Source organism: Typha latifolia, chromosome 9 (assembly GCF_019914945.1).
Source record: "Typha latifolia isolate L0001 chromosome 9, TyphaL0001v2, whole genome shotgun sequence".
In the NCBI taxonomy this organism is placed as follows: domain Eukaryota; kingdom Viridiplantae; phylum Streptophyta; class Magnoliopsida; order Poales; family Typhaceae; genus Typha; species Typha latifolia.
The window spans coordinates 9,694,382-9,712,149 of NC_133094.1; the positions used below are offsets into that span (position 1 = coordinate 9,694,382).

A 17,768-nucleotide genomic window follows, 5' to 3' on the forward strand; every position below is an offset into this window, starting at 1 on the left:
AGACTTTAACAGGCACACACCCATAAACACATGCTGTTGCACCCACAGGATTCTTGTGATGTGGTTTTATATTGAAAAGTATTGCAGGGGTTGTAAACCACAAGTATGATGAGCAAAATCCTAGGTTTGACGGTCAAGTTTGGTTTGCTTAAAATCAATTGGGCTTAATTTTGAGCTTATTTTTAAGTTGAGCTGAAAGAAAGAAGATGAGTAACTCAATCAGGATACCATTAGAGGCTGGGCTCACTTTAGTTTTGAAGCCCTATTGAGGCAGGTTATAAATAGTAACCAGGATATCATTAGACTTGCTCCATTCCAGAGGTTTACAGTAGGGACACTAATATATATATATATATATATATATGCCAATTAGGTCACTAATATATATGTAGATTTTGCATAAAGAGACATGAGCCAGCCCAAAGTCAACAAATTTCATGTTAGGATAGAAGATGAATTGGGTTAGGATCTTATCAAAGAACTCTCTTCCTACTTCCTAGTGCTTGTTGTAGCTTCTTCTATAGTATTGCTCTTCTCCCCTCATATATCAGATAGATTTGATACTCTAGCAAAAGATTTAATCCATTTGATCCCTGTTTTGCATTTAGTAAGTCAACGTTGCACTTGCTTCTTAGAATTGACCGGCGCCCATAGATCGGCGCCGTTGCTTCGAGCTATGTTGATTGTTGAGGCTACCGGCACGAGGCAGAGGCCGCGGCTTCGGAGGCTGTAATGCTCACTCTCCTGATTTGCATAAGAGATTTTAAGTAAGTAAAGACACTCAGGTAGAACTTGGTGGTGTTCATTTGATTTGGAAATTATGTTGCAATGAGAAATGTATTAAAAAAAGAAGAAGAAAAGATCTTTTCTGCTTGAGATTGTAGTTGAATGAGAAGGATCTCACCTCAACCTTTCCAGTCATTGTGGCCCGGAGATACGGAGCACTGAGAACCTGAAATCACAATAGTTGCACAGTGAGAGATCAAAGAGAGATGCAAAGAGAAGAATTTTAGACAAGAGTTACAAGAACCTGGAGTTGATCATGGAGGAATTTAATGTACCCAGACGCTTCCTGAAGAACTGAAGCAGTATCTGACTGCAATAATGGTAAAAGAAGGTGTTAACAATCGAAAGAAATGTAACAAGAAAGGAGACGAGTGTTGCTACTTGTGAGAGTGCATTTACTTTTCCAAAAGGAGACACCAATTGCTGCAGTGCTGCAACTCTCTCTCCAATCTTGTCCTTCTTCTCCTGCTTGTTAATTCCAATGCTCATCAGATCTTATGGGTGTTCTATGCTGAATTCTTAGACTTATTCATTGAAAGATAGAGAGGAAGCAAACCTTAGGAGAAGTAGTGCCTCCTGCACTAGTCTTTAGCCTCTTGGTTGTCTCACAACCATAATTGGATGTGCTGCTATGGAAATAGCTATCGTAATTTCTTCGCTTCTGATCGATGATCTCCGTCGTCATCATCATCTTCTTTCTTCCTTACTGGGGAAAACAAACAAAGAAACATTTGTTATCTAAGATGAGATAGTTTATTTGGGTCATATGCATAATTAATCAAACCTTATCTCCCTCATTAGACCAATAGACAAACCAACAAGATAATTATCGAACCCTAATCCAGACCGAAGATCGTAAACTTTACGAGGATCTTAATATCTTATAGCTGTAAGTTGCAGATCACAACTAACAGTATTGGATTACTAGTTTGAATTGGTCAGCGAGTGGCATCAATGATCTTGAGGTAAGGCATGAGGTCACCTTGCATGTTGTTTCCTCACCAAACACCCTAAAATTTCTCTTGTCTTTAAACATCTTCAGTTCACTGCTTTAGTCTGTTGGAAGTCTACTTTATTGTGCAGTTTGTCTGTGTCTGTTCTCTTTAGTAACATCTGCATCCATCTCACTCTTCTACTACATTCTTCACTACTTTATCCTCCACCTACTATTGAAAATTAAAATAAATATGGACTTGCATATAATTAATATCTCTTTGTTTAGCAGAATATGTCCACCTATACAAAAGTTAATTAATCCACCATTGCTTCACTAATTTATCCTCCTCCACTATTATAATATAGCATGAGTTTAAATTAAGCCTATCTGTCCATTAGAGGAATATAAGAATCTCCACTAATTTAGTTCAAATCTATATCTGCTTAATCTTCTGAAGAAATTAATTGTTTTTTATAAAGAGAAATGGAAACTAAATGGTGCATTCAAACATGAGAACTTTTAACTATCTGAGTATAATTTCATTAGTTTTTTTCAAAAAAAATTCAAACTTTTATAAGCTTAAATTTGAAGCCAGAAATATATATATATATATATATAAGTTAGCGATCACTAGGATTATAAAAAAGAAAAGAAAAGAATAAAAAAAAAGTGATTCTAATTCTACTCCATTTGTTAATCCTATTTACATAGTATTCTACTTTGGTACGTAACCCATCAACCACCTTATGCTTATCCAAGCCACGGATAAGCCTCCTCTTAGTCTTAGTCTCTCTCACCTATTCGGCTTTTCCGACCTACCTCAAGAGAAAAGGGAAGGAGATGGATGGATAACTTACCCGAATAAGCTGGGATCAAGCAAACAATCAGCACTGGAACTTATCTCGACTGGATATCCCACTCGGATAACATGTCCGATCCGTACATATATCTCCAGAATCCGCTATCCACCCGGAATATAGAGCGAGTTATCCAGAGAGAGAGAGAGAGAGAGAAGGGTTTAAGGATGGGAGGAGAGAGAGTGGGAAAGGATTTATAGAAGGATAAATAGAGGATAAAAAAATATATGACAGCTAATATCCAACCCATGAGAAAAAGGGGCCCACAGACAGTGGTGACGCCACGGTTACTTATTCACAGTGTTTTGTTTCCTGGCTTTATTCGCCCGGAATTTTTATTCTCCCGGAATTTTTATTCTCGAATAGTTGGGAAGCTTCCTGCTGTAAAATTCGGGATATCCCGGTTTTGGGGAATAGCTTCACATATGTACAGTCCTGGTAGTTTCTTTTTCTATTAAATTATTAAATCACATGTATTAATAGTTAGGGAAAGTGATATAGAATATCATTCCCTCAATAAATAAATAAATAAATAGTCACATACACTCCTTAAATTATCTAATTAATAAAAAAAATAGCTAACTAATTAAATAGGCAAAACTACCCTTACTTTCTTTTTTCCTCTCTTATTATAAGTAGATTTTAAAATAATTAGAGAAGATTAGTCTAGAGTTTATTATTTTGAGAAGTTGCTATAAAGATCACTGGAGAAGAAGATTAAAGGATTATATACTTAAATTCTCTAACAAAATGTTATTTTCTAGCTGTTCTTATAGTAATAGAACAAATTAAGTCTTTTATACATATCAATTGTGGATGGTTTAGGCCAATTAATTATGCATAACCAAAGTTTAATAGCTTTCTTTTTCCCAAGTAGTAGTATAGAGAACTGTAGATGAACAATATCTACTTACACTTTTTTTAGTGAGTGACTTCCTTTGATGTTGAGACATATATTGGTTATGCATAATTAATTGATCAAAAGTTAAATATAAGTTTAATCACAATTTTGAGTACTGCTAAGAGATTACCATTTTCCTTAGTTTAGAACAGAAATTAAATATCAAATTATCTCTATTCCAAATTAGAAATACTATTTAAATTATTCGACGCAAAAGCCTAATTATAATTTTATCCTTAATTTGATTCAATTTTAAAATTTTCCTCTCATACTTCTTATTTGTCTCTTAACAAACCAAAAATTTACTTTAAATTTTTCTGCTCAATTTTTTCAAATATTTCTCTCTCTCCTACCACCCATGCATTTTATACATACATTAAATAAGAATATTTAAATTTAAATCTATATATCAAAAGAAATATTTTAGTTAATTTGTACCTTGTATCACTTCAAAGTTAATTATTACACTAATATTCTAGATTATAAATAAAATAACTATTTCTATAATAAAATCACATAAAAGCAAACACTGAAATATCCTATATCATAGTACAAAAGGATCTACATTAGGATCTAGGAATCCTAATATTCTTTATCAAATCAGTGACACATATTTATCATTCTAAATTTTATTACAAAAAGGGTTGTCCAATTAAGATCCACAGTATATTAGGAATATTTGATGAATATTTGTTGTAAAATTAGCCATGATGGTAAAAGAGTTCAATGATTTCAATAACACTATAATATTTTAGAGAATGCAACAACAATTATGATATTAAATTATTTGTATGTAAATAATAGGCTAATTTTTTTGTTTTATACCATTACCTATTTATTATTTCATAAATACCCAAACTATTTTTTTTTTACTTAGAGAATCTACAGATAGTAATTAAGGGATTTCTAACAATTGTAATCCCATAATTTATAGCTTGATTTGATCAGTTTTGCCATCTAAGTTTTACATGCAAATGACCTTATTTGGGGAAGCTTTGGAATCCAAGTAGGGATCCAAAGCATCATCATAGAGATTGATTCTTCTATTAATCTTACTCATTTCTTGGTGATTGATAAGTCCTCCTTCTAATATAAAATAAAATAATTTATAGGATACTCGGCCGTGGTTTAGCTCGATTTCAACTTTCTACTATGTATTTTAAACTTAAGCACTTAACATTTTTATGATGTCCATCCGTGTTAAGCTATTAATGTTGATGTAAAAAAAAACTTAACTACTATTTCTAACAGAAATACTAAAAGTAGTTTGATTATTTAACAACTTATTTATGATTAAAATTAGTAGCGCTAATAAACAATATTGATTTCAATTTTTGCACCGTAAATTTTTGATGAAAAATTTCGAGTTTGAAGAAAACAATTCTTAGTTTAGATGGTGTTCTGAGTGGACAATACAAATATGTATAGAAAAATTACATAATTATTCTTCCTCAAAAGAACATTTTCCACATATACTCTTCAAAAATATATATATATATTTCCTTAGTTGAAAGGTCTAAGTAAATAATATATATTTTTTAGTTCATGTGGTTATATAAATAAATTAAGAAAAAGAAAGTTCAGGATACGTGGGGAAAAACGAAGAAGAGGAAGGGCAATTGGGTAAAAAGACTCCAATGACTGCCAGGGTCCCTGTCATGACGTCACGCAGGGTTGGAAAAAGTATATATATATATATATATATATATTTCCAGATTTTGGCGGGAGAGGAGATCGCTTTCGATCGACCACTTCTTCTTCTACTACTATCAGGTGATTGGCTGCAGGTGCGCTGGGGCCCACCGCTAACTCCAGGTAATCAAAAGTCCACACGCGTCGGGAGATGTTTCTCGTCTTCCCGTGGGGTCCACGCGTTTCCTTTCCCTCCTCCTTTTATTTTTCTTTATTTATTTATTTATTCTTTTTCTATTTTCCTTTTTTTTTTAATTTTTTTTAATTTTATTTTCCACCGCTAAAATCCTTGGATGGCTTTCTCAAGGACTCGTGGGTTTAAATTTATATATCTAAATTATATGAGAATCAAACTAGAGTTAAATTGCAACTAGAATTATATATGATTTAATTTTAGAGAAAATTAAAAGAAAAACTTAAATCATCTTAATTTGTAATTTTATTTCAACGAAAATTTATAAATTGCTTGCAAAGAAAAGTATAACGGTAGATAAATAGATTTAACCTAAAGAAAAAAAAATTATAAATTGTGCTCGAAAGAAAATATGAAGAGTAAAAGAATTTGTTAGATGAGCACGATCAATTTATCGACACACATCTCACTATATGTAGGTATAAATTTAGTTGAAAGTTCTTTTAGATTAATTTTATATATCTTTTTCTATATAATTTCTTTAGCCTTTTTCTTGTAATATGAAAAGCTCAAGAGTCTCTACTAGGACCGTTCTTCTTGTTATATTTTCTTTAGAATTCTCAGGCTTAATATCTTATTTTTATTAACGTGACGTTTACTGTTATAATCAAGTGAAGAAATTATGTCAAATAGCCGTCGCTCAATTCTCTTCTCGCGTTGTACATCGTCGATTTTGCTCAAAGATTGAAAAAGAAGACAAAAAACAACACAAATTGCGGTACTAATTAGTGGTCCTACCATAACAATCAAGTGGATCATTTGGATGTTTATTATCTCCATTTTACTTTGTCCTTTAATGATCACTCATCATGGCTAATGATCTCCTGCCCTACCTAATTGATTTCATGCTCATATCTTTTCCCCGTAAATTTCGGTTGAAGAACTTCCAAACCGTCACCCATAGGACAAGATTTGGCTTAAATTTGTTCAAGTCCAACGTGTGACAAGAACATCTCACCTAACTCTAATTTAGATTCAATTAAGATTTAAGATGGTTCACCATAATGTGTCATTGAATAATTAGAGCAAACCTTGGCTAGATCCACTCAATAATTGCTAGACTTTTTCTTTATTTTTTGGGTTCAAATGAATCGGACCCATTTCAACGTTTTCTTGATCATAATCTGTCTTAAATGAATTTGTCAACACTAGATGATAAAGTTGATGAAATAAATTTCTCTTCTTTGTTAATTTTTATTATTTTTAAAGCCTGCAAGTTAACGAGCAATATAAAGAGACAATCTAGTCACTTAGGCCTACTTTTTTCTTCTTTTAAGAGAAGTGAAAATTTAATAGTGTCTCAGTTAAACTCATATAAAAGTGGACTTAATTAAATGAATAGGTATTTTATATATTAACTGAGAAACAAGTCTTGTGAGATTCGAACTCAAAATAAGCTGTTTTGATATCGTGTTAACTCACCGATCACCTAATTAAGCAAAATTAGATTGAACTTTTCACTAGGTACTAAGGCTCAGATTCAATCAAAATACCTCAAAACGCAAATCACGGATAGTTCTTAAGGAAAATAAATAAGATTATATACATGTTTCAATCCTATCAGCTTCTATCATATTAATTATCCAAAGACATCACTATATGTCAACGATATATTTGGAGTTTGATATCTAATGACACTTTTTTAGACAATGATAATAATTGTGAAAATTACTTTTTATACTTGGAAATGAGTTATATATACATAAATAGGGCTGCCAAAATAATCAAGCTGGCCCGAGTTTGCTCTGCTCGAAAATGAGCTGACCCGAGCTTGATCTTTAAATAGACTTGAAAAAAATTTCGAGCTAAAGTTGATCATAAACAATCTAAATAAAACTCAAAATAATTAGTATATATATAATATTAGTAACACTTTCTATACTATATTATACTCTTGTTATGTTATAAAATTTACTTAAGTGGATTGTTATATACTTTGATATTGTAGAGTTTAGTTCTAAATTCTAATTTATCATATCTTTTCTAAATACGTGAATAATTTTTATTAATTTATATATTTAAATTAGGCTTTATTTTAAGCTTGATTATGGCCTAAATCAAAATAATTTAATTCAAATTTAATTTGGCTCAAAATTTGGTTTGAATTGATTAAGATTTAAAATTACTTATTGATCAGCTTATTTAAGTTCGAGCTCAAGATTAGCTTAATATTGCCTCGATTTGCAATAATTTTAATTTAAGATTGATCACAAATTTAGGCTTTATGGTGAAGGTCAAAGTGTGTACAGGGATACCATTGACTGTGCTTAAAATTACCTATGGTAATGAATGCATTTTCATAACAAAAAAAGAAAAAGAAAAAAAGGAAGAATTAAGATGGGCAGTGCTAATTTACCCTAATACTAGAAGAAGAAGAAGAAGAAAATTCAAGTCTCTAGCCTGTTACCTATCACAGACTGACACCCTTCCAATTTCTCTTCTCCATTTCAGTGGCTGTCTTTAAATCAATGCCTTTCTCTCTTTCCATTCATTATTGTCCTCTGATGATACATACATGGATGTTTGAAAGCCACAAGCTACAGAGAGGCAGTACAAATAATGGCAATGGCATGTTGGAATGGTGGTGATTGTATCTTTCAGCTATTAGAAGCAGTTTTGTTGACAAGACTCTTGGATGATCATCTATAGATTATAACTACAATCTTGATTCTTTTGTTAGAATTTAAAGGCTATTTACTGTCATTCGCACCATCCTATTATAAATACTTATTATTCAACTTTACTAAATTTCACTTTTAATGCCTTAAAAGACACTCTTTTAAGTTAATTTTAACCTAACAAATATTGACCTGGTAGATCATACCTATTGCTTTTGAAAATAAAAAATAAAATAAATTACCTCTCGTTTTCATCTTAAATTTGATTTGATTTGGTCCGTTAAAAAATATTAATGTCGCGGAGTTTTTGAGACATTAAAAGTAAAATACAGGGGGTCAAATATCTATATAATAGGATATGAATGATAATAAATGCAAAACACCTTAACACCGTATTGCTTTTCATAAATTTCCCTAGAATTAATATGAACCTTGGCCCACACACAGCTAAGTGATCATTTATTATGACCCAGATACAAACCATTTGAAGAACAATTAAGTTTTCTGTCAGGCTGGGTCTGCTACTGTTATATTGATCTTTCCTGGTTCTTTGGTTGTGTCCCATAAGAGCTAGCTACCTCAAATGCCCACTGCAAGCATAACTTTGCATTTCTTGCATCTTGCATCTTAGAGCTACTGAACCCTCCCAGAACCTGGTAGTGTTATACATTGTATCATAAATATATCCAACCACCCAATGTGTGGTCAACTCCATAAGAGATGAATGTGTTGCATTTGCATCAGAAAAGCCAGCACCACTGAAGCTTCTTTTTTTTTTTTTCTTTTTTTTTTTTTTTTTGTTTCTGGGGTGCACTAATTAGAGGAAGAGAATTCTTGTATTTTAAAAGTATATCACATACTTGGTTGGCAGTAAAAACATCACAGTTACCTAGTCTTAAAACTCAAGTTGCAGTTTGCAAAGTCTGAACAAGGTAATTTGCAGAACATCTTCACACAAAAAAGGGAACAGAGAAACAATGCATCACTTCAATTTAGATGAAAAGTTTAGTAGGAAGCAACAACTTCTAATTGTTGCAATGAGACATAGCATGTACAGAGTGTCAGTTACCTTATTGCTGACATTTTACAGAACATCATCTGAACATCACTTCACTCTATGTTATGACAATCAAATGAGCCTACTTCTTGGGCTTATGCCGTCAAGTTTGCGTATCAACAATTGCTCATTCCAACGAGTCATAGAGTTTCCGCAACAATTGCTCATTCCAATAAGTCATAGAATTTCCGCTAACTATAAATCGCTACTAGTCTTAGCCCCAAAGAGGTACTCGATGTCCCCTGCGAGCGGCAAGCCATGTCAATTCCTCACCTCTGAAGATAGATGTATTGCAACACCAAGAAAGTAGAGTCTGCTTTAAGTCTTTATGGAAGAAAAACACATGCATGAAGAATTCAATACTACACAAACTTTCATTACATATAAACTCTATAACATGAATTGTTTAATCCTGTAGAAAAGAATGTTCCAAACAAGATATTTCCTGATGATAATAAAGATATCAGAATCCCTAGAAGGTGATGGCTTGGAACCTTCAAGCATTACCACACACCAGTTTCCATTGAAGCTTAACAAGAAAAGCCTATTTCAACTTTGATTCGAACTTTACTCGATCAAACAAAGTACTGCTGAACAGGGTAAAGAGGATATTAATGAAAAAGAAAAAAGAGCCTGAAACTTTTCGCTCTTCAAAATTATGCATAAGCTAAAGGAATGTATCATATTATTTCTACAAATATGAGAACAATGGCTGCCAAAACAACTTGCAGTAATTCATATTATTACTACCGCCATCTCCACCAGCTCCATCTCATTCACATCATTAAATTCTTTGAAACAAATCAGAGCACTTCTTGTATACTAATCAAGAATAAACTCTTTAACATTTATTCTTTTGGGTAGCATTTTGTTCTCCTGAAGTTAATATGGGTTATGTCCAACTCAAGTGCTTCTTCTCTGCAAAGGAGAAGAAATAGAAAACAAATCAAAAATAAAGATGAAGTAGATTGAAAAAGAAGAATGCTTAAAAGATCTAACCAAGATTGAGATGTAGAGTGCACCACATAATCCTCTGGCAAAGTTCCTCTGCATCAAAGGGATTGTCTTCTTCTTCTTTTGGCAGGTACTAATGTCCATTAATTCCTCAGTTTCCTTCTGTTGGCATGGCCAGTTGTTTACATCTTCTTATCATCTATCATGATCTTCTTGCATTCATCTAGTGTTTGATTATTAATTGGATTTCAAGATCTAAATGAGCATATTAAGTTAAAAGATGAAGTGATCCTTGGCAAACATCACTAAGAACAAACACTGTCATGCACTAGAGAAAGCTATTTCAGATTTGTGAGAACTTCCTGATAGATTTTTCGAAATAGTAAGCATAAATAGAAAGAGCATGAGATTTCCACTTGCAAATAAGGGAGTTGTTAATGATTGACTATTTTAGAACCTTGGATAATTATTTCGAAAGGTGTCAAAGCTAAAATTCTTTGTCAAAATAAAGTTTATTAGATCATCAAAGAAGACTTGAGATGTTAACTCCCCTGTGAGACTGGAAGCAAAATATCTTTCACCCCAACTTTAACTAGCTTGAACTAAACAAATCTTACAACATTAAAAAAAAATGATATGTTAATTGATTCCAAAAAAAAGTAAATGGAGCTGTTTACATCATATCTACTGCAGAACAACACTCCTTTCGTTGTACAACAGATGTATGGCATATACAGTGATTTGTTCGAAGAGAGTAATAAGGCCAACTGAGTTTTTGACTAAACTAGTTATTATTTATGACTAATATTTAAAATAATCGATTTATACAATAAGGCTTAGATAGCTCGATGTGGAAGTGATCCCAATAGATCAATCATGTTAGTGGTTTTTTTTGTCTCCTAGTCCAAGTAGGACTCTTGGGTCTTGATAAGATCAAATTGAATGATGCCACACACTATTGGACAAAGGAACCTGATATGATTGGGATGAGGAGTTTTAACTTCACATCTAATTAAAGGAGAGCTGTGCTGATCGAAAAGATGAGAAGAATGGGAGCAATAGAGAGACAGAGGTGAACGAGTGAACTTTGAGCAGTCAGAATATTTGCAAAAAATTATTTCCGTGCGGAATCAAAGGATTAAGAGACAGAGCAAGGTGATATTATTCTAATCTCTTAGGTTTTTCAAGTAGATTTACTTATACAAAATTTTCCTTCATAGTGAAAAGAAAGGAATTGCATTGCACATTCTGAGGATAGACTTAGTGCCGAACCACGTAAATCTTGGTGTCTTTTTTTTTTTCTCTTACTATTACTAATCGTATGTTTTTCTTATTGATCATTTCTGCGAGCACAAAAAGTAGTATTAGAGCTCTAGACTTTGGAGTATAAGATTTGAGTTAGGTGTTCCCTACTTAGATGAGAATTCTGCTCCGAGTTTGTGAAAGAAATTATTAATGAGAAAATAATTTTTCCAATTACTTATGAAGGAAGGTACAAATATCATTGAATTAATACAATCATTTCATAAACAAATAGATAATAAAGTTGGACGTACGTAAGAATCAATTAATATGGATCTCCTGTGCGCACTCTTCTATCTCAGCACAAACTAAACACGTACTTCCATCTTCTCCTAACCATGCTGACCACCCTTGCTGGCTTCTTGATCATCTCCACCGCCGCCGCCACTCTCTTCTCCCGCCGGCGGACCGCCCAAGTTGTGCGCCAACGCCGACATCAGGCGCGATTGCCTAGAGATTACTCCCGCGGTGGAGGTGTCCTGCGACAAGACGATCTCGTAGCCGTCGTGGTACGACTCCATCCCCTCCGCCATGACCTGCCAGACCAGGCCGCCGCCCATCGACCCACGGCCGGCCCTCGCGAGGCCGTATATGCCTCTGTAGACTGCGGCCAAGTAGGAGTCGACGCTGTCACCTGGTGGGTGATCCTTCTTCGACTTCCCGAACTCCGCCAAGAGCAGTGGCTTCCGGTGGATCTTCCGCGCGTCCTCCCAGTGGCTCCGCATCCACCGCAGGACGAACGCCTTCTGCGATTGATCGCTTTGCCCGGAGAGCCTGGAGAATTAAGGAGATCTTTTATTCAGTGTTTAGGGACATTACCCTATATTTATACCCCTAAGACACTATCTAACCTAATTAATGCTGACCAAATTTAATTTTCTAGAGTGCTCTTGAGGAGAATGTTCTTCAAGTTTGACTTTTGTAGTTATATTTTCAAAGAGAAATTTTATTCTTTCCAATTTATCCCTTGTGGTAACTATTTTTTTCAATATATTTAATCAAAGATTCTTATTAAAATATAAAGTTACGAAGAATTGAATAAGTTATCCGATGCATCTAAAATTAATAATACTGACCGAATCCTAGATAACAAAGATATGGACAAATATATTAAACAGATGAATATTTTTGTCATATGAAATTCAATCGATATTATTTAATTTCTTACAATTTTATTTTTAATAAGTATTTTTAATTTCTAAACAAAAGTATTTTTAATGTTCTTAAAGTTTGACTTTTGTTGTTATATTTTCAATGAGAAATTTTATTCTTTCCAATTTATCACTTGTGGTAACTATTTTTTTCAATATATTTAATCAAACTACACGTCGAATTCAAAAATTATGATTAAAAGTAAAATTATAAAAAATTGAATAAGTTTTCCAACGCATCTAAAATTAATAATACCTACCGAATCCTAGATAACAGAGATATGAACAAATATATTAAACTGATGAATATTTTAATAATCTAAAATTCGATCGATATTATTTAATTTCTTATAATTTTATTTTTAATAAAAGTAATAGTTATAGTTTGAATATAATCATATAAAGGGAGTAAAGTAAGTGACTCAAATGAAACTATACGAGGTAAAGTGAATTTAAGCCTGCTGATTAGTGTTTAGTAGTTTGTTCTAATTAATTATAACTTTCAAGATGTATATATATATATATATATATATATATATATATATATATATATTATAAAGTAAGTAAGTAAGATGACATATATATATATATATACCATATGTCAGGGTATGCATGGATGGTGGCAAAATCTATGTCTTTGATGAGATTGGCACGTATGTAGTCGGTGCCGACTTGGTAACCTGGAGGATTGAATTGCTTCTTAGCCGGGGTGGTGGAATCGCCGTAGAATCCTTCCATTCCAATCTCTAGCATGTGTTTGCTGTCTAGAGATTTTGTGTAACTTGCCATCTCTTGCACCCAATCCTGTTAATTAATTGCAACAAATCAAGATTAATTAATTAATTAACTAACTAACTTCTAATTAGGTCATCATCATATGCATGGCTGAGGAACTTGTTTGATTGATACACGTAATTATTTACCAACTAACACTTACTTCCACGCAAGTAGCTAGCTTAGAATCTTTGTGGGCCTCTCTCTCTCTCTCTCTCTCTCTCTCTCTCTCTCTATATATATATATATATATACGAATAGGTTTTTATTTTTTTTTTAGTACAATTGGATTTGAAAACATTTTAGAAATTAATCATAATTACTACTAAGTTCTTTAAACTATTATAATTGGCACTAATTGTTTTTGTCTAACTCTTTCAAGATTATTATTATGGTTTGTTTTTAATGGAATAACTAAATTACCATTCTTTTTCAAAGTTTAGAGTGTGTAAATTATGCATCACTGATTCTTTTCTTATGGTAAATGAAAATAGTTTTTCTGTTCGAACTATTTTTATACAATTTATATAAGAACAAAATAGTTTTATCCTACTTTAAGCTTAGTTTTAATTGTGATTAGTTAGATTTAATTAATGTAATGATATTTTTGCAAAACCTCAATGATTTCAGCGGTAATTATGATATTTTAAAATTAAGTTTTCAATAGCGATTATGTAAAAATCCCTATATACAAATAGGGCTTTTTAGACAATTATAACCGAATTTTTTTTACCATAACATAATTTCCATTGAAATCTTTGGAATATTTCAAACTTACTAGTATAATTAATTTTTGAAGGAACAAGTGGTTGTTAAAATTAACAAATATTTATATAACTAAAATATTATTCTTTCTTAAAGTTTAGATAATGAAATATTTGTCACTTTTTCATTGAAAATGAGAGGGGGAGATATCTTTCTTTTCTTATACTATGATATCAAGTAACATTAGATAGCTTTGGAGCTATTTTAAATAACTTATAAAAGATAGTAATTAGTTAGATTTAAGGTTTGCAATCATGTAAAAATATTCTAAGAAAATATTATATTCTATGTTCCAACATGCATGTCAAAAGAGAGGAGTTGCAAACTAAGACTTGCATCAATGAAAACTAAAAAAAGACTAACATTAATAGTTCTTCCGGAGTAATCCGAGTGGCAACGTGGCTCATTGATAAGCTCCCATGCCATGATAGTTGGATCATCTCTATATGCCATTTTAGTGATCGTATTAACCCTTGTTAACACACTCTGCCAGAAGATTTATATAATAGATTAGAATATGAATAATCTACATGAATATGGATGCATTAATTAGATATACATATATACACACCTTTACGTGATTCTTGTAATAGTTCTTGACTACTGGATTTGTATAGAAATCATCTTCGTTGTTCACGGCTTCACCTGCCTCACGAGCCCAATCTACGTACTGTGATCTACCTCCAAAGTCTTTATAATTGTTCACCAAGCTCAAGATTAAGCGAACTCCATTCTTTTGAGCCTCCGAGATCATAAAGTCAAGCCCCTATAATCATATATATATATATATATGTTAGCTAGTACAAAAGTTATATCGCTAAACTTTATAGAACCCTAGTGATAATGAACCAGATGCACTTAATTTCCTAAGTGCTTAATTAGAGAAAGTTGGGTCTCATCCTTTAGAGAAGTTTGATGAATAAAAACTATCATTCTCTACCAGCTTAAGCTATAAAATTATCAATTAACTGGTGATCACCTGAAACACTTGCTCGTCGTAGACACCCGGCGAGACCTGGAGAGCCCTATAGCCGCCGTCATTGAATGCCCACGTCCGGCACACGGTGAGGCCATTGGCCGCCGCTTCACGGAACACCTCGGAGACCTTCATCCGGTCAGCGGCGTCAGCCGCAAATTGAATCATCCAGTAGGAGTTGAACCCATTGAAGAGGAAAGGCTGGCCCTTGAGCACAAACCTAATCCCGTGTGCCTTAACAAATGGATCATCTCCAAGTACTGCTTCCGCACAGATCATTGCTAGGAGAAGTACAAGACCAAACAAAGTGCAGAAGAGGCTCTTGATCATGGTGATGGATTGATGTGGTTTGCTATGAGATCAAAGCTATTGTTTCTGGTGATGGAGATTTATACAGAGTTGGATATATATATATATATATATATATATAGATTTCTTCTAGGAGCAGCAAGAGATAGGTAGAAGAAGATGGCATGCACGCTTCTAAAAATTTAGCGTAGGGTTTTGGGGCAGTGGGGATTGGAGGGTGGGAAAAAAGAGGGAGGGGGAGTTCGTTTGCTGCGAATTGAAAAGCGTGCAAATATCAATTGAGATAAGGAGATATGATGCCGATGTATGGATGATGATGATGTTGATGATGGTGGTGCTGGTGGTGGTGATGGAGGCAATGTGGGCCATTTTGTGATGTCATGCAGGATTAAACGGCTAACTGTTATTCCGAACATATAATATATGCAACGAACTTGTACTACTTTTTGGTCCCTTATACCTTTTTTTTTGTTTCTTGAAGTCGCTTCTGCACACTTGCCTGGTTTGGATACATAATTAAGTTGCTTTCTAAACTTTCTTATGACTTAAAAAAAAAGGTTATAGAATCGACTCCAATCTTAAATAATTATTATAGATAAAATTATTTAGTGGTTTGGTGGCATAGTTTAATAGCTCGACTTGATTAATGGTGTGACGGTGCGGTTGACTTAGATGAGCAGCTCAATAGTGTGACGGCTTAGAGTAAGTCTCAGTGACGTTTAGTTCGGAGCAATTGTTTAGTGACGCATATGACTTGAAACCTAGACTATGTAGCTTATTATAACAGTACAATTTTAATAGAACCTAAGTGTCTCTTTATCTAGAGAGAACAGAGCCTTTTTACAGCCCATATATAGCCTTTGAACTCATGAATAATAAAAAATAATAATTAAAGGGCTTTTTCAATGCATAATCTCTCTCTAGAATCTAGAGGATCTTTTAAGAATAACTTAAAATTTGCACCAAAAACACTTAATGATTATTTCGTTTCTTATATTTAGAAATATGCGTACTAAGAGATATATGTTTCTCTAGATGTTGTCTAGATAAATATTTAGCTTGTTTAGTTGATTATATTTTATAATGTTGTATTCGGTAAACACATGTTTGGTTAGTTATATTTTATAATGACGTATTTAGTAAACATGAGTTAGGGTTGAGGATGCAAATTAGAGGAGAGGAGAGAGACCACATGAGATTGGGCTGGGATAGAAATGATAGGAGAGAGATGGGTCGGGGTTGGGATCGAAAATGAGAGAAGAAAGATGGTCAGATTGGGATGCCTAGATATAATATTTTAATATCCATTTGATCCAAGTGAATGTCTAAAGACTGTATCTAAGTCTATTTAATTTTTTAATTTTTGGATTTGTTGCACCAAACCAAATAATATAATTTTTTTGATTAGATACTGTATTTATTAATTAATGCAATATCTAGAAAAGCTCTCAATCAAATAGCCCTAAGGGTTTTCAAACCCATTTTCAATTTCATTTTACAAATGATGTATATTCTAATTTTCGTTTCGAAGTTTACCTTTATATTATTTAGTGCCTCATTAAATACTAATGGGACACTGTAAGAGAGAGAAGTGACATTTATGTTATTTAGCGCCTCCTTAAATACTGGACACTATAAGAGAGAGAAGTGACTTATGTACTTAATACGGAATCATACAATAAAATAAATGTTTGTACTTTTCTTTTAGCTACTTATAACATCAATGCTCTCTCTTTTTTTTTAAATTAATTATAACATTTGATATTTTTTAGCTCTTTCAATTGGGAAACATATTTCATGTACACTTAAAAAGTTTGTAGTTAATTGACTATTTTTTTTTATCAACTCTTCTTCTTCCACTTATTCTTATATATTTTACTGAGCACCTTATTTCCCTTATATGAGAGGCTTATGTATAATTATTTTCAGTAGAAAAAAAAAAAAAGAAAAAGACAAATAAGGTTAGCAAATATAATTGCAAAATTTATTAATTAACTGCGTAATACGTAGATTAATTATGAAATGCGTAAAGTAACTATGAAATTATACAATAAAATAAATGTTTAGGTACCTATAGCATCAATGTTATCTCTCTTTGAAAAGTTGATTATAGTATTTGATTCTTTTATCTCTTTCAATTGGGAAAAAAATATAATGTAACCTTAATAATTTGTTTTAGATTAAAAATAATCTCATAACCATTAAAAATGTATTAGTAATATCTCTAAAAGTTTGAATACTTTAATACCTCTCTTACTTTTTCTCCTCATCTTTTTATGACTATAACTCGTAGTTTATTTTTTACTCTACTTCTCTTCTACTTATTCTTATATATTTCACTCATCTACCCCTTTATTTCTCTTATATGAGAGGCAAAAAAAAAAGAAATTTTTTAAAAAATATGAATTAAGATCAATTTTATGCAACGATAATGCTTTTCCTACTTTACTAGATATGAAAAATTAAAATTTATACTTGATATACAAAGTTGCATGC

At 32.5% G+C, this 17,768-nt stretch overlaps 2 protein-coding genes and 1 long non-coding RNA gene across 3 annotated transcripts; all 3 read right to left on the bottom strand.

Moving 5' to 3' along the window:
* Positions 1-369: 369 nt before the first annotated feature.
* On the bottom strand, positions 370-2,786 carry LOC140794863 (transcription factor bHLH153-like). Its single transcript, XM_073147127.1, has 6 exons — positions 2,581-2,786; positions 1,343-1,492; positions 1,186-1,251; positions 1,031-1,096; positions 905-952; positions 370-744 (listed from the first exon to the last, which is right to left on the bottom strand). The coding sequence occupies exons 2-6, from the start codon at positions 1,475-1,477 to the stop codon at positions 613-615; spliced, it is 447 nt and encodes a 148-aa protein (XP_073003228.1). The 5' UTR covers positions 1,478-1,492; positions 2,581-2,786; the 3' UTR covers positions 370-612.
* Positions 2,787-9,188: 6,402 nt separating this feature from the next.
* Positions 9,189-10,565, bottom strand: LOC140794864 (uncharacterized). Its single transcript, XR_012110221.1, has 3 exons — positions 10,041-10,565; positions 9,792-9,959; positions 9,189-9,283 (listed from the first exon to the last, which is right to left on the bottom strand). It is a non-coding gene; the product is annotated as an uncharacterized lncRNA (long non-coding RNA).
* Positions 10,566-11,447: 882 nt separating this feature from the next.
* LOC140794862 (mannan endo-1,4-beta-mannosidase 5-like) lies at positions 11,448-15,346 on the bottom strand. The gene is made up of 5 exons (XM_073147126.1): positions 14,967-15,346; positions 14,559-14,753; positions 14,351-14,473; positions 13,044-13,252; positions 11,448-12,071 (listed from the first exon to the last, which is right to left on the bottom strand). Exons 1-5 carry the CDS (start codon positions 15,291-15,293, stop codon positions 11,630-11,632), a joined length of 1,296 nt encoding a protein of 431 aa, XP_073003227.1. The 5' UTR covers positions 15,294-15,346; the 3' UTR covers positions 11,448-11,629.
* Between the last annotated feature and the right edge of the window lie 2,422 nt (positions 15,347-17,768).

Coding starts and splice junctions, on each gene's coding strand:
- LOC140794863 (XM_073147127.1), bottom strand. CDS start 1,477: ATGATGATGACGACGGAGATCATCGATCAGAAGCGAAGAAATTACGAT. Junction 1,097..1,185: donor TGGTGTCTCCTTTTGGAAAA/GTAAATGCACTC, acceptor CCATTATTGCAG/TCAGATACTGCTTCAGTTCT. Junction 953..1,030: donor TCCTCCATGATCAACTCCAG/GTTCTTGTAACT, acceptor TTGTGATTTCAG/GTTCTCAGTGCTCCGTATCT.
- LOC140794862 (XM_073147126.1), bottom strand. CDS start 15,293: ATGATCAAGAGCCTCTTCTGCACTTTGTTTGGTCTTGTACTTCTCCTA. Junction 13,253..14,350: donor ACTCCGGAAGAACTATTAAT/GTTAGTCTTTTT, acceptor ATTAATTAACAG/GATTGGGTGCAAGAGATGGC. Junction 12,072..13,043: donor CATGCATACCCTGACATATG/GTATATATATAT, acceptor TTAATTCTCCAG/GCTCTCCGGGCAAAGCGATC.